The 14,809-nt window shown below is 39.4% G+C and overlaps 1 protein-coding gene across 2 annotated transcripts in view; it reads right to left on the bottom strand.

Moving 5' to 3' along the window:
• Window positions 1-2,508: 2,508 nt before the first annotated feature.
• Window positions 2,509-14,809, bottom strand: part of TTC39B (tetratricopeptide repeat domain 39B) — a 119,923-nt gene continuing 107,622 nt past the window's right edge. For both annotated transcript variants that reach the window (XM_046023643.1, XM_046023645.1), the window contains 3 exons: window positions 9,388-9,505; window positions 7,728-7,844; window positions 2,509-4,833 (listed from right to left, as the gene is read on the bottom strand). In XM_046023643.1, the coding sequence (XP_045879599.1) occupies window positions 4,743-4,833; window positions 7,728-7,844; window positions 9,388-9,505 (326 nt within the window). In that variant the 3' untranslated portion in view covers window positions 2,509-4,742. The remainder of the gene's footprint in view (window positions 4,834-7,727; window positions 7,845-9,387; window positions 9,506-14,809) is intronic.

Below are 14,809 nucleotides of genomic sequence, written 5' to 3'. Positions count from 1 at the left end.
AATTCTTCAGAATAATGTTAACCTTGAAAATATTATTTTAGGGGTGCCTGGGTGGCTCCATCAGTTAAGCATCCGGCTCTTAATTTCAGCTCAGGTCTTAATCTCAGCGTCATGAGTTCAAACCCCAAGTTGGGCCTCACGCTGGGTGTAGAGCCTACTGGGCCTCACGCTGGGTGTAGAGCCTACTTAAATTTTATATATATATATAATATATATATATATTATATATATATAAAATTTTAATATATATATAAAATTTTAATCATAAAACATCTCAAAGGTGAGTTACTCTACAACTCTAGTAGTTTGCGCTGCTGCTTCTGAAAAAGCAAGGAACGTTTGTAAAATCAGATTAAAATAATAATGTTAAAAATCAAGTCTCAGTCTAGTATTTAAGGAGCTCTGGGAGAGTGGAGAAAGACCAAAGATGCCCTTGATCATCTGCAGAATAAAATGATGAAATGGAAGTTTATGGGCACTTGAACAGAAAAAGCAAACCTCACAGATACATATTTGAACCAGAAGTGAAAATACAACTATATACAACAACATCAAGTAAAAGCCCAAACTCCAGGAAGCATGCCTTTGGGAGGTTTTTTCCTTTGAACAAAACTGCAGCACATATAAATGAATACTCCCTCACACTCGGTGTCATTCCAACACATGCCACTAGCCATGCTTCAAGTGCTAGTCCCAAGTGGCCAGTGGTTACCACACCAGACAGAATAGGACTGAGGGGAAACAAAACCATCCAGAGGTTGGGGGGTGGGGGAGGAGATAACTTCCCAAGACCCTTTCTAGGCCCTATGAATCACAAAATCTTAGGGCATCTAAACAATCACTAGAGTCTTCATTAACTCATTTTAACTAAGTGCTTTTGAATTTATGATTTATAAGGATGGAGAGAATAGGAGAAAGATAGAAATATGTAAAAAGAAAAGTCAATGAAGAATTAATCAGAGTAATTCCAAAATTTTTTTCCAGTTAGTTACAAAGACCTTTTCAATTATTAAAGTATCAGGTACTTTAAAGGAAGGATGAGGGGCACCTGGGGGGCTCAGTAGGTTAAAATCCTGCCTTCTGGCTGAGGTCATGATCCCAGGGTCCTGGGATTGAGCCCCTCATCGGCCTCCCTGTTCAGCAGAAAGCCTGCTTCTCCCTTTCCCTCATCGCCCAGATTGTGCTCTCACTCTCACTCTGTCAAAAAAATAAACAAGATCTCTTAAAAAAAAAAAAAAAGGTAAAATAAAGAAAGGATGAGAAATAGAATCATAATGACCATAGGAGCTATTAGGAACTATCATAATGTAACTACATTTACAGTAGCTTCAAAAGAAACACTCAACTTGTCTTCAAAAGGGGGGAACATTTATACACATTCCACTGATTTGAAGCCCTTATCAAAGACTCAGAAAGTGACCTCAAAGTTCAACTATAAGTTTCCAGGCCAGGTAGGAATGACAGTCACATAGTTCTGCTAACCTGCCTACTTTGCCAAAGAGATAGCTATACTCTTAGATGGCTTCAATGGTTAAAAATCTTCCTTGACGCTAATTAATTTGAAATTCACCTCCCTATAGCTTTCACCCACTTGTTGAGGAAAGAGAATCAGTGCTCTTCCTTTTCTTATGTGACTTGAGACCTTCTTGTATCCAGGAGAAGCACAGAAACATTAAAACATATGTCCATATAGGAGTTGATGTAGTCAACCTTCCATTAGTTATCAAGCAGAAGTCATGCCTTCCTTGTCACTGATCCTACAAAGCAGAACCTCTGCTTGAGTCTCAAAATTTATACAGCACTAATCAGAACCCCGGCTCTCCGCTTAAAAAAAAAAAAGAACGAAAGAAAAGAAAATTCTACCAAAAATGACACAAATTGCACAAACTGTCAGACACATTGGCAGCCCAAACCCATCACATATGCCCCACAAAACATTAGATAAAATATTGTCACTTCAGCACTCATTCTTCACAAAGCACCCTGAATCCAAAGGAACTCCAAAAAAGCGGTATTAGCTGATGCCACATGAAACTTGTGCCACCAGGGTATCACGAACAGGGCTGGAAACAGAGAAATATTTGTAGTGTTAATGATCTTACAACAATTAAACACTGAAAGTTAATGGATGATTATCCATATTATCAGGTAATTACAAAGAGAACAGGACAATCAGAGAAAGAGGATTATCATGTGGTTTCACTCACATGAGGAACGGAAGCACAGAGGATCAAAGGGGAAGGAATGGGAAGAAATGAGAGAGGGAGACAAACCGTGACAGAGTCTTAACCACAGGAAAGAAACTGAGGGTTGCTGGAGGGGAGGTAGATGAGGGGGTGGGGTAACTGGGTGATGGGCAGTGGGTGTTACCTGCAACTGATAAATTATTGAACCACATCTAAAACTAATGATGTTCTCTATGTTGGTTAACTGAATTTAAATACAAAGAATAGGAAATAAAAAGAAAAACAAAATAAGAAAAAATAAAGGAAAAAGTTTAATGAGACATAGCAATTTCTTTTATATTTGTTTGGTAATACAGAGTTAAAATAAAAAAAAAATAACCACTATACCTCATATTGTTTTCAAATTATACCAGAAAGAGAAGTTTTGACTGACTGTCACTCTGACCTGCAGCTTCTCACAAAAACAATATGGGTCTTTATATTTTGAAAAAGTAATGCTACAAAAGCTCTTCTAAGGAATTTATAAACTATTTTTCAGGTTGTATGCAAAATAATTATGAAACATATTTCCACTGGTGATTTCATAACAGTTCATTTTATTTTCTCTTGTCTGGACCTAAAATAAAGCTCTGTAATTCATATGATTAGCACACAGTGAGAGCTCCCCCATGCTGTCGGAAGGGCTAGTTCTCTGACTCAAGTTGTATTAATCATCTCCCACCGGAAACATATCCTCAGTATTGGTCAAGAATTAGTGCCTTAAAGAAAACAAGACCAAAATATCTGCTGGGTACAGACTCGCATAGCAAGGAATGAACAGTAAGGAGCAAATTCATAATCTGGGTTATCGTCAGTGCCAAACACAAGAAGAAGTTTAAACGTGTTGCAATTCCTACACTTCCATCATTTTACATCAGAGACCACAACTCAGCCAATATTTTTGTGTTGGTATTGTAATCAGCGCATAAAAACCATAATTATTACAGCACTCATATATTCACATAGCTTTTCACAGTTTACCAAAAGCTATCTCAGGGATTATCTAATTGATCCCGTCAGTAGCATGAACGGTGTGTCCTCTCCTCCCCTATCCCCCACCCCAGGGGGCAGGGCGGGGGATGGAGTCGCAGAAAGAATGAAGGATCTTACACCACATCAAGGAACTACTGAGTAGCAGAGGTGGGCTCCAGACTCCCAGTCTGGGGCTGTTCTGCTAAACTGCACAACGTTCTGTGATAAGTTACTCTTCAAAATGGAATGGAAATAGGACCACACCCTGATTTATGGATCCATGAATTATTTTTCCTCGCCCTGGATGCAATCCTGTCATTAACTCCAACCCATGGGAGGACTGGGAGTAGACAGGATTGTAGAATAAGACACGCACTTTGTGGTACCAGTTTGGGTTAAACGGTTTGACACTTTTTGCTGAAAATGCCTAATACACAGACTCACGGTTACAAAACTGAAAGAGACCTTAAAAAGTCATCTGTTCTTTTTCCATTTCACAGATGAGGACAATATGCTGCTGCAGAGAGCAGGGGGATCTCTAAAGGTCACCCCAGTAACTGCTATGAAGTAGCAGAGCCAGGCTCTCCCCACATTCTTCCCTGATTGGGTTTCCCAGATAAAGGACGAAGCATGGTCCAGATATCTACAAGGAACCATCACAGTGCTAGAGAGAGAGATTAGAAAATTAGATCTTACTCACCAACATCATAAGTATAAAAATTATTGATATTTTACATATTTAAAGCAGCAGGAATTTTGCTTCCTATAAAAAAAATAATCAATGTAGGTTATTTTAGACTCTCATGGCTAAGGTTGAGGATAATTTCTAAAACAGGACTTTTTCTTCCCTTTAGACAGTTTTTTGAGTTTTGTTTTTATAATAGACGTCAATACATTCAATAAAAGGCTAGTTGCTCAAAAATGTCACCACCTTTAGCTTACATGAAGAATTTAAAAAAACCAAAACCTAACAGTTCACCATCTTTCTAGATACGATTATCTTCAACCCATTAAGGACATCATCCTGTCCCTATTCACACCCACTGCCTGTCTCTTTCAGGAGACTTCAAGTTATTGTTAATCTATTTTGAAGTAGATGATTTTTATTTCCCCTCTTAAATTTAAATAGTAGGCAACAAAATATTTCTAACCAACAAATCTAAAAGTGGCTCAATTTATCAGCCATTTGTTACTTAAACATTAATTTCCACATTAAAAAAATAAATAATCTAATCAAACTTTGTTGTACCTGTGAGTCCTTTAAAAGACTTCTTCACTCTCCAATTCAAATCTAATATAAAATTCTTTTTGGAGAGGCAAAATATAAGAATTTTCTAGACAGTACTGAACACTGAACATTGTTTCACAAGGAAAAAAAAACATTTATGCAGACCAACAATAAACCACACAGATGATAAAAAATATTGACAATAAAATTAGTTTTTTGTCTCTCATTCACAAGATCAGTTTCCACTTTAATACAAGGTCCAATCTATAGCAAATGTTGGTGCTAACTGAGGGAAAATTCCATGCTTCATGTTCTGATCAATCAGAGGAAGTTTTTTTCCAGAGGTGAAGAGCTGCCTGAATTCGGAAGTGTAGCCTGGACTCCATGGAGTAATCTTTGTAGTTGTTTCTAAAGAAAATAACAATGAAATTGTAATGTCAAAAATCTCTTTGTATCAAAGGGCTACACCACCACCTCCCCTTCTTCTCATCTTCATTCCTTATTTGCTTCCAAACATGAATATGCATTAACAGCAGATCTTGTTAAATGTAGATTCTGATCCTGTGAGGATGACAATATTCTATACTTCTAGAAGCTCCCTGGCAGGGATTTGAAAGTCATACTTTGAGTAGCAAGTTCCTATTTGATGACCAAGCCATTCACAAACACAGCCACAAGCTTATGAAGAGGGTTTCAACAAATTTTGGGAACTCTTCCTAAATAGTTGACTTCCTTTCCCAAACCAGGAATTTTAAAGCAGCTTCACGTGAACATGATCAATCACCACCCCCTCCACACAAAGAAATCATGCTGAAACCTCATGAAACAACTACAACAAAGAAAGCAGGATTACGTGGTGACACCAAAATTACTTATTCCGATTCTAACAAGCAAATATCAACGGTTTGGCCAACAGTTGTGGGACAATGTCAGAAGGGGCCATAGAAATCACAGATTAAAAATTTTACTTAGATCATCCATGTTCACTTCTGTCTACTAGAATTGTTAAGAATCAGCAGAATGGAATGGCTTTGACTTCGGGCTTCTGCATTCACACGCTGCCTTGGCCCGTGGGTGAACTGTAACTCCTTTCTTTGCAAGGGCAATTCTTTCCTTCTACAGCTCTTCATTTTACAGAGGTCTAAGAGCTACTCACTGGTAACCTTGATGAGGCATTATGGGTTACCAAAGGATGTAACTGAGTATTTTCCTAAATGCCTGGCCACTAATTTTCATGACTTTGCGAAGCTCCAGCTACATAAAGGAAGGTGCAGACAACTGAATGTCTTGAAATTATGGGAAGTCTGTTTATGGTGGCTTCATTAGCACTGGCTTGAGTTAGTGGTTGACTTTTGACCACTGATGGTCTTCCATTTCTATTATGAATTACCAGTCTTTTATTTTCGTCATTATAAATTTGTTTTATTATACATTGCTGAGATAACATCAAGTAGGTCCAAACAATGAATACTGCAAACAACAGTAATGAGAGTCCCTAATTTTCCAATAGCTAGATCCGAAGGTACATACATGTCAGTTGAAATATGAGTCATTCTCACTCTGAACAGAATTAGCTTTAAAAGTGACTCACTCTGATATCACCCTTTAAAAAACTCAGCAGCAGCAGCAGCAGCCTCTCTCCACTCCATGATACCCTGAAGCTTCTTTCCCATTACTAGGCTTTATTCACAGCAAAACAAAAAGTTGCCTGAAGTAGCTGACTCCATTTTCCCCCCTCATGGGTCAAAGTCACTGAGGATCTTCATGCTGCCAAGTTCAGCAACCATTTCTTTGGACACACCTTGCTTGACCTCTCAGTAGCCATCCTCACAAATGATCACTCTCTTCTCTTTGAAACACTTTGTTCACTTTGCTTTCCTGGATGTCTTCCTAACTCGCTGGCCACTTCTTCTTAATTTTATTGTTTCATTCTAAAAGGATGGCATACCCCAAGGCTCTGGGCTGGACCTCTTTCTCTCGCTATATTATTTTCCCAGAATCACTTCAAGTGTCATGACTTTAAATACCACTGTCTCTGTGCAGGTGACTTTGAAATCGCTACATTCAGCCTCGATGTTTCCACTGAACTCCATGCTTGTCTATTTGACTGCCAAGTCCCCATCTCCACATGGACACTAAACAAGCACCTCAAAATCCCATGGTCCTAAAACAGAGTATGTTTTCTCCTTTCCTGGAACCTGATCTTCTAAGCAAAACCCATTTCAGTGAAGAGCATCACGTACTACCTAGTGGATCAACCGCCCAGTTTAGAGGTTTCCTAGCTGTGACTTCAGCCAGGAATGCTTCCCACCCAGTCTTTTGGTGACTGATCATCTCAAGACTGGCTTTAAATATGCAAATCTCAACTATAATATCATCTCCTCAAGGAAACCTTCCAGACTCGACCCAATCTAAAGTAATACCCAAGGACTCTGTATCATATTAGAAATATCAGCAAAGCACATACTATTGCTGGTTCTCCTACTTGTCAGCTTATTCAACACCTCTCCCTAACTACGCAAGAGGAAACGCTGCCTGTTTATGTATAGATGTCTGTCTAGCCTTTACTAGTGTCTGGCACATAATAAGTGCTCAGTGAATACTTGCTGATTTTGAGTGAATGAACAAACCAATGAATCACTAAGCTATTTATGGCTTAAAGCTATTATCTCATTCTTTCTCTACTATAACAAGTATTCAGTGCAAACAGACCACAGTGAGCCATGATCACAAGACAGAGAGCCATTGTCTAGCAGAAATGAAAATGCTTCAGAATTACTACACTAGACAGAAAGGAAAGAGAGCTAGAGAAAGATACAGAGGGCTTCTTCTAATCAGCAGCTCTTGAAGGGAATGAGAGATGTGGTTGAAGACACCAAGGGTCAGCGATTATGACCCAAATAATGGCCAAGTCCAGAGACACCATTTATTCCCATATTATCTTCTTTGGCTGCTTGAAAGCAGTTGAAGAAGTTGCAATAAGACCTTACGCTTGTGAAACTAGAAATACTTACTATCTGGCCCTTTATAGAAAACATCTGCCAACCCCAATGCAGAAAAGAACAGGTTAAAAATCTGGCATAGCGATGCCAGCAATCACAACACTTATAAACAGTCACAGGGTGTCAGCCATTAAGAAGGTTGGAAATAGCACAACTAGAGCAAAAGTCACGAGCGTAACATTATTATTCATTTTTCATTCATGTTTTAACTTCTAAGTATATAAAATTACTGCTGTGGTTATACCGGTGTCGATGTTCCTGACTTCATAGCAAGCAGGAAAAGGTGCCGTCATCACTTACCTTGCAGTTTCTAGGGTCTTTATGGCCTTGTCAATTTCCCCTTGGCTTTTGTACAAAAAGGCCAACTCAAACAGAGTAAATGGCACTAGATAGTGGTCATACTTCAGTAGCTTTTCACTAAAAGAGTGAAAGGAAAGCAATTAAGTCTTAACAGAACAAGAAACAAATCATTCTTTTTCAAAGTATGTACTTTCCCCATTCTGCAGAAAGCAGGTGCACCACTAAGCCTATCATCAGAGAGACTGTCATTATACAGCCAAGGGATCTAATAAACGATGGCAATAAATAGTTTGTTTTGAATATATTCCTCTTTTATTTTATTCTTTAATCTAAATCCAGTCCTGAGCATTATTTACACCCCTTAGGAAGATGAAAGCATGCAAGCTCTTCAAAGATTAACCCTGGAAAGGACAAGGTCATCCTCGTAAAAAAAAAAAAAAAAGTGAATGTGTTCAGAAAATGACTCCATTTAGAAATGAGAACACTGTATTACTTTATACTGTTAAGTCTTATAAGGCTAAAAAAAAAAGTCCATAAATAAGTAGTCGACACTTCTATTTTCAGCAATAGTATGAAATCTGACCATAAAACATCAAGAAGCAATAAAAAATATATATAAGTAACGCACTTCCAAATGCATAATTCAGCTCACAAGAACATAAGAAAAACTCTCAAACTGAAAACAAAGCAGAACTCTAAGGGTGTGGATGATGTCAAAGCAGCCCTGGGATCTGCTTCGACCTGAGTCAACCAGGGCTTTCTATCTCAGGGTCTGCGCAGTGGAGGCCTCGAGTCCACAGAAGAGCAGAGCCTGAGACCTCCATATAAACCTGGGGCCATTCTCCATCGGGGGGGGGGGGGCAGATTGGAAAAACCTACTCCCTGGCATAGGAGGAAGACAAGGGCAGTTGGCTCTTCAATCTGGGTCCAGGTTGGAAGGAAAAAAACACATTCTTTGGGAAATTAATAACCAACAGGCCTGACCGCACACGAATTTGCAATTCAAATTTACAAATTTACATGGCCCAAAAGATCCAAGGACCTCTCAGCAATGCCATTAACATGAACCTGGCAGAAATAAAAGCAAAATCACTTTAGAGACTCTTCTTACAGCCTAACCTCACAAATGTCTCAAGATAAGACCCTAAGGAAGGGGAGCTCGCGGTTCAAAAATCACAAAACACATGAGCAAACAATTCACTGTAGATTCGATAAACATAACATGTAGCACAAAATGGGTCATCCTTTCGATCCTTCCAGGAACACCAGTAAAACCAAACTCAATGGCTACTTTTTTTTTTTAATCAATGGCTACTTCTTTAACATGTTTACTAACAACAGTAGATTACCTATTTGGGAAATAGACATGGTCCCTTTCCTCTTTATAAGGACACCAGTCCTCAGCCGACCTCTACATTCTCATCTAAGCCAGTGTTTAGATTTTGTGGAACTTAGCATTCCCCTTAAACACTATGTAGAAATGCATAAAGCTATCTTCTATCTGGGCTCTGAGTCTGCTCTTGAAGGACAGAGAGAGCTACTGGATTCTCTTCCCGGTAACCCTGGAACACTTGCTGCGGGAGAGAACACGTCGCTTTCTCACAGCAATTCCCTGGGAACCACAGTCTGTGCTCAGCTCGGCCTCCTCGTTTGTCTGTACCTTTGGATGACGTGATTGAAGCACAGCTCGGCTTGCAAGGGCCGCTGCAGGTTCTTCAGGCAACACCCTTTCAGCAGCTTTACCAGACACTCGTCATCCACAGAGTAGTCGCTCATGTCTAAAGCCAGGCAAACAGAAAGCACACAGAAGGAAAACTGCTTTAAAACACCCCAAGGAAGAGGGACAAAGAAGAGCTATGAGGTTTCAGATGGAATACTGAAAAATAAGGAAAATATTTCTAGTATTTGTTAGGTTTCCCTTAAGAAAACATAATGAAAATATTTTAAATCAAAAGAAGAGGCAGCTTACTACCTCAATACACCATTTGACTAAGGGCTGCCACTCTATCCGCTTGAAAATCGTTCTTCAGGTGCTCAGGGCTCAGTCTCCGAGTTACGTGGTCTTAGGTGTAAGAGTAGGAAATCTGAACTCTAAATAAAGTAAGAGCTATATTAATTCTAGAAAAGGTAAAGCAGTGAGGAGCAAGAAGGCGGCCTCCCCCTGTGGTTCTGGCGTCTAACTGTGCTGGCTTCGCACCGGAGAGGATAACACATCCATATGGAGAAGCAGATGGCTTCCTACCCATTAAAAATTCAGGAAGTAAGAATACCCTCTCCAGACCATTCTGTTTTACAACTTATCAATTCTCCCAGGTTTTGTTCTTTTGGGGGGAAAAATTCTGTCATAAAATTGGACAAAATGGTTCGCCAAGTACATGCAAGGTACCTAAAATCCTCACAAACTTGCAAGTGCTTGAGGCTAACGGAAAGGGTTTTCTTTCAGCACGTCTTCCCTTTCGAAAATGACTCTGCCTTCTACAGCCCAAGGCTATGGACTATTAAGCAAAAGGAACCATACCCTGTGTGACATTAACCTAAAAAAGGTAGACATTTCCCATCTACCACTTTTGAATCTGGGTGCTTTCACAAGTGACTGAAACTAAGTCATTCCCAAGACAGACGGATAATTTATACATTTCAGGCTGTGACAATACAGGGGGTGGGGTGGGGGTGGGTAGCAAACCAGACCACTGAGGCCTGGGAGTCCTCATATTCCGTCAGATTCCCCTGCTTTCAGTACAAACCTCAGAAATCACTATTAACACATGTCGGTGTTTGCGTTAGTAAACTGCTTGTTTATGGGAGGTTAATGATGCCACTTAACTAACGGAAGGGGATCGCTTTACTCCTAGGGCTAAAAATAGCTGATATTCACCTTTCACTTCCAAGCTCCAATAGCTCATTCACCAGGAAAAATCACGGACATCAACATCACGTTATCATTTTTCAGCCCTGCTGCCCCTCCCCCCCAAATATATCTATGTTTCTAATCATGAAATATCTTTCCAGGCCTAGAACCAAACCCTTAGGGTCCATACTGGATGCTAGTTTTTAATAACATTTTTGTGCATTCTATTGACTTCTGTATCAGCATTTTATGACAATTTGTCTTAACATAAACTTCTGGTGCTCAGTGAATGATGGTTTTGCTAAAGAACAGACATAAACTATGGAAAATTAAAGTACCAGTAAATCTGCATTTAGCTTTTATTTAGATCATGAGTTAAGGATATGAAAATGGGTCCGAAGACACCACCTTCCTCTAAACCTTAGCCAAATCATCATTTCCTCAGACCACAGAGTATTCTCTATCAGATGATTATTTTCCCTTAAAATCTGAATTCTTTATCATGATTCTCAACCTCCTGGGTGAGTTCACAGATGAACATTTCAACACACAATTTCCATTTCACATTCCAAGAAAATTATACAACAATGCTGCCAAAGCACATTTTCATCACAAAAGATCTGCTTAATTTAATAAAACAGAGGGTAGGCTAAGGAAAAAGAAAGTTTCAAGCCCAAACTACAAAAATATCCACATCGAACTTCTTAGAAACTAGTTGAAATGCCACAAAGGAAAAATTTAAAAACAGATTTAGAAAGTGAAAAGCCATAAAGTAGCATTTTCTCTTTTATGTAACTCTGATTGCTTTTGCTATAGAATTTCACAAAGCAAATTAACTGCAACGAAGAGTCAGAGAAGATCTATTGTACCAACTTCTGGCTATGTGTTGAGTTTAGTTAGATTTCAAATGGAACACTAACGGAATTAGTGGCAGACACTGACTCCAGGCACATCACACCAAGTGTTCTTCTCTTATTAAACTGTATCCTTCCCTTTGTATCCCTAAAGGCCCTTTCATAATCGCATTGTCAGAGTAGAACACCAACTGTATCTTCTACCTTCTTTTACTTTAGAGACACTCGCCAAGGGGAGAAGAAGGGAAAATACATTCAATTCCCAATACTAGGAGAAAGGGGGTAGAGGTTGGAGTCACCTTGGGGTTACAACTTCATTTCATTTTTTCAGTTTTGGATTTTTTCCCCCTTGCTCTGAAAGATAAGAGCTTAATTACTAAAAGGTCGTTACTGAGGGGAGGGAGGGAACAGAGATGGAGATCTGGTCATTTTTTTGCATAGAGCAATGGACCTGGTAGAGATTATCATAAATTTTGTGTACAAAATCTTCAGAAAAATTTTATTATTATTATTTTTTAACCTGGAGGGAACACACACAAAAATAGAATTGTATGAAGTACAGTGCATCTGTCTGTCTGGGCTTTCCCCGGTCCCCGCTTAGATATCTCTAAGCTGATCATCTCGATAGATCATTAAAAGGCATGAGAGGCACCTGGGTGGCTCAGTGGGTTAAAGCCTCTGCTTTCGGCTCAGGTCATGATCCCAGGGTCCTGGGATCGAGCCCTGCATCTGTCTCTCTGCTCAGCGGGGAGCCTGCTTCCCTTCCTCTCTTTCTGGCTGCCTCTCTGCCTACCTGTGATCTCTGTCTTTAAAAAAAAAAAAAAAAAGAGAAGGAAGCAGATGGCTTCCTATCCATTAAAAATTCAGGAAGTAAGAATACCCTCTCCAGACCATTGGAGAGAGCAGTCTGTTTTTTAAGCCTCTATTGCACTGTACATCCATAGTCTGATACGTATATTACACCTTTATATTTTCCCCCCAACCAATAATGGGACAAAATAAACTTTGAGGTAAAGGTTGAAGAGCCTGTTCAAATAGAGAACAATCCAGTGGTCCCCCAGGACTTCTTAATATACAAAGGCCCCACTCTCTGGTGGTGGTAAACATTAGTCTATACTACAAAGGATAGACATTCAAATGTCAGAATTTATTCAACTGAACCAAAGCCCTTAGAGTTGTAGAAAAACACAAGGAACAAGATGGTCCAGCTTTTTTTTTGGGGGGGGGTATTCTACCAATGTTTTCATTTAATAAAAAGAGGTTTTCCTTCACCTCTCAGTTTTTATTATCCACTTATTAAAAAAGATATCCATTTTCCCATCTGGTTTTGGATATGTGGGTTTTAATCATAGATAATTCCCCTACTGGCAGGAACAATGTTTTCTTAGCCTATCACAATTCTATCTCCAGTACGGAAAATCTACGAGTTTTCAAATGAGCAAGTTAATAAAACATAGCCAAAGTAGTTGAACAAAAATGAATACTAAAATTTGTTTAAAAGTCCAGATGGACTTTATAAAGGTGCATTTTGTGAAATCTCATTTTTTAAAGTAAACTTTTGTGGAGTTTCATTTCATCTAAATTTCAAAATGATGTAACTTTATGTCGACTTTACACTCAAATCAAACTGAAATCTTTTTTCCTTTTTTTTTTTTTTTTTTTTTTTTTTTTATGTTTTCTATTTATTTATTTTTTTTTTCAGCGTAACAGTATTCATTCTTTTTGCACAACACCCAGTGCTCCATGCAAAACGTGCCCTCCCCATCACCCACCACCTGTTCCCCCAACCTCCCACCCCTGACCCTTCAAAACCCTCAGGTTGTTTTTCAGAGTCCATAGTCTCTTATGGTTCGCCTCCCCTCCCCAATGTCCATAGCCTTTTTTCCTTTTTGAAGTAACTTCACACTGAACTTCACACTGAAAATAGTAAAGATCATCTCACATCCATCAGAATGGCTACTACAAAACGAACAAACATGGGGTGCCTGGGTGGCTCAGTGGGTTAAAGCCTCTGCTTTCGGCTCAGGTCATGATCCCAGGGTTCTGGGATTGAGCCCCACATCAGGCTCTCTGCCCTGCCGAGCAGAAAGCCTGCTTCCCCCCCTCTCTCTCTGCCTGCCTCTCTGCCTACTTGTGATCTCTGTCTGTCAAATAAATAAAATCTTTAAAAACAAACAAACAAACAAACCACAGTAACTAAAAAAACCCTAGGTTATTACAAATACTGGTGGAGATATAGAGAAATAGAACCTTGTGCACTGCTGGAGGGAATGTAAAATGGTGTAGCCGCTATAGAAAACAGTATGGAAATTGCTCAAAAAACTTAAAAGAGAAACGCCACACGACCCAGCAGTTCTACTTCTGGGGACATATCTCAAAGAACCCAAAGCATGGCGCCTGGCTGGCCCAGTCAGTTAAGCATCTGCCTTCGGCCCGGGTCACCTCCCTGGGGTCCTGGGATGGAGTCTGGCATTGTCGGGCTCCCTGCTCAGCCAGTAGTCTGCTTCTGCCTCTTCCCCTCCCCCGGCTTGTACTCTCTGTCTTTCAAATAAATAAACAAAACCTTTAAAAATAAATAAAATAAATAAAAAAAAATTTAAAAAAAACAATCTCCCCCTGGGGATAAAAATACATTATATGTTTATAAAAAAAAAAATTGGAAGGGGAGGCAAACCATAAGAGACTATGGACTCTGAAAAACAACCTGAGGGTTTTGAAGGGGTGGGGGTGGGAGGTTGGGGGAACCAGGTGGTGGGTAATAGGGAGGGCACGTATTGCATGGAGCACTGGGTGTTGTGCAAAAACAATGAATACTGTTACGCTGAAAAAAAAATAAATTTAATTAAAAAAAAAACAATCTCAAAAAAAATATTTACACACCCACATTCACAGAAGTATTATTTGCAATAGTCAAAAAGTGAAAGCAAGTCAAATGTGCAGGAGTGGGTAAATGGGAAAGAAAAATGTGATATATACATTCAGTGAAATATTATGCAGCCTTAAAAAGGGAAATTCTCATATATGCTACAACATGGATATACCCTGAGGTCATTTTTTTTTCTTTTAAGACTTTATTTATTTGACAGAGAGAGGGAAAGCACAAGAAGGGGGAGCAGCAGAGGGAGCAGGAGAAATTAACTCCCCACTGAGCAGGGAACCCAGTGGACTCAATCCCAGGACCCCAGGATCATGGCCTAAGTTGAAGGCAGACACTTAACCCACTGAGTCACCCAGGTGCCCCATACCCTGAGGTGCCATTATGCAAAGCGAAATAAGCAGTCCCAAAAGGACAAATCATATAGGATTCCACTCATATGAGCAACCTAATATAGTCACATTCATAGTAACAGAAAATAGAACTATGGCTGCCAGAGGCAGTG

The sequence above is a fragment of the Meles meles genome, chromosome 11 (assembly GCF_922984935.1).
Source record: "Meles meles chromosome 11, mMelMel3.1 paternal haplotype, whole genome shotgun sequence".
NCBI classification, from domain to species: Eukaryota; Metazoa; Chordata; class Mammalia; order Carnivora; family Mustelidae; genus Meles; species Meles meles.
This window is presented reverse-complemented; position numbering and strand designations above follow the sequence as displayed.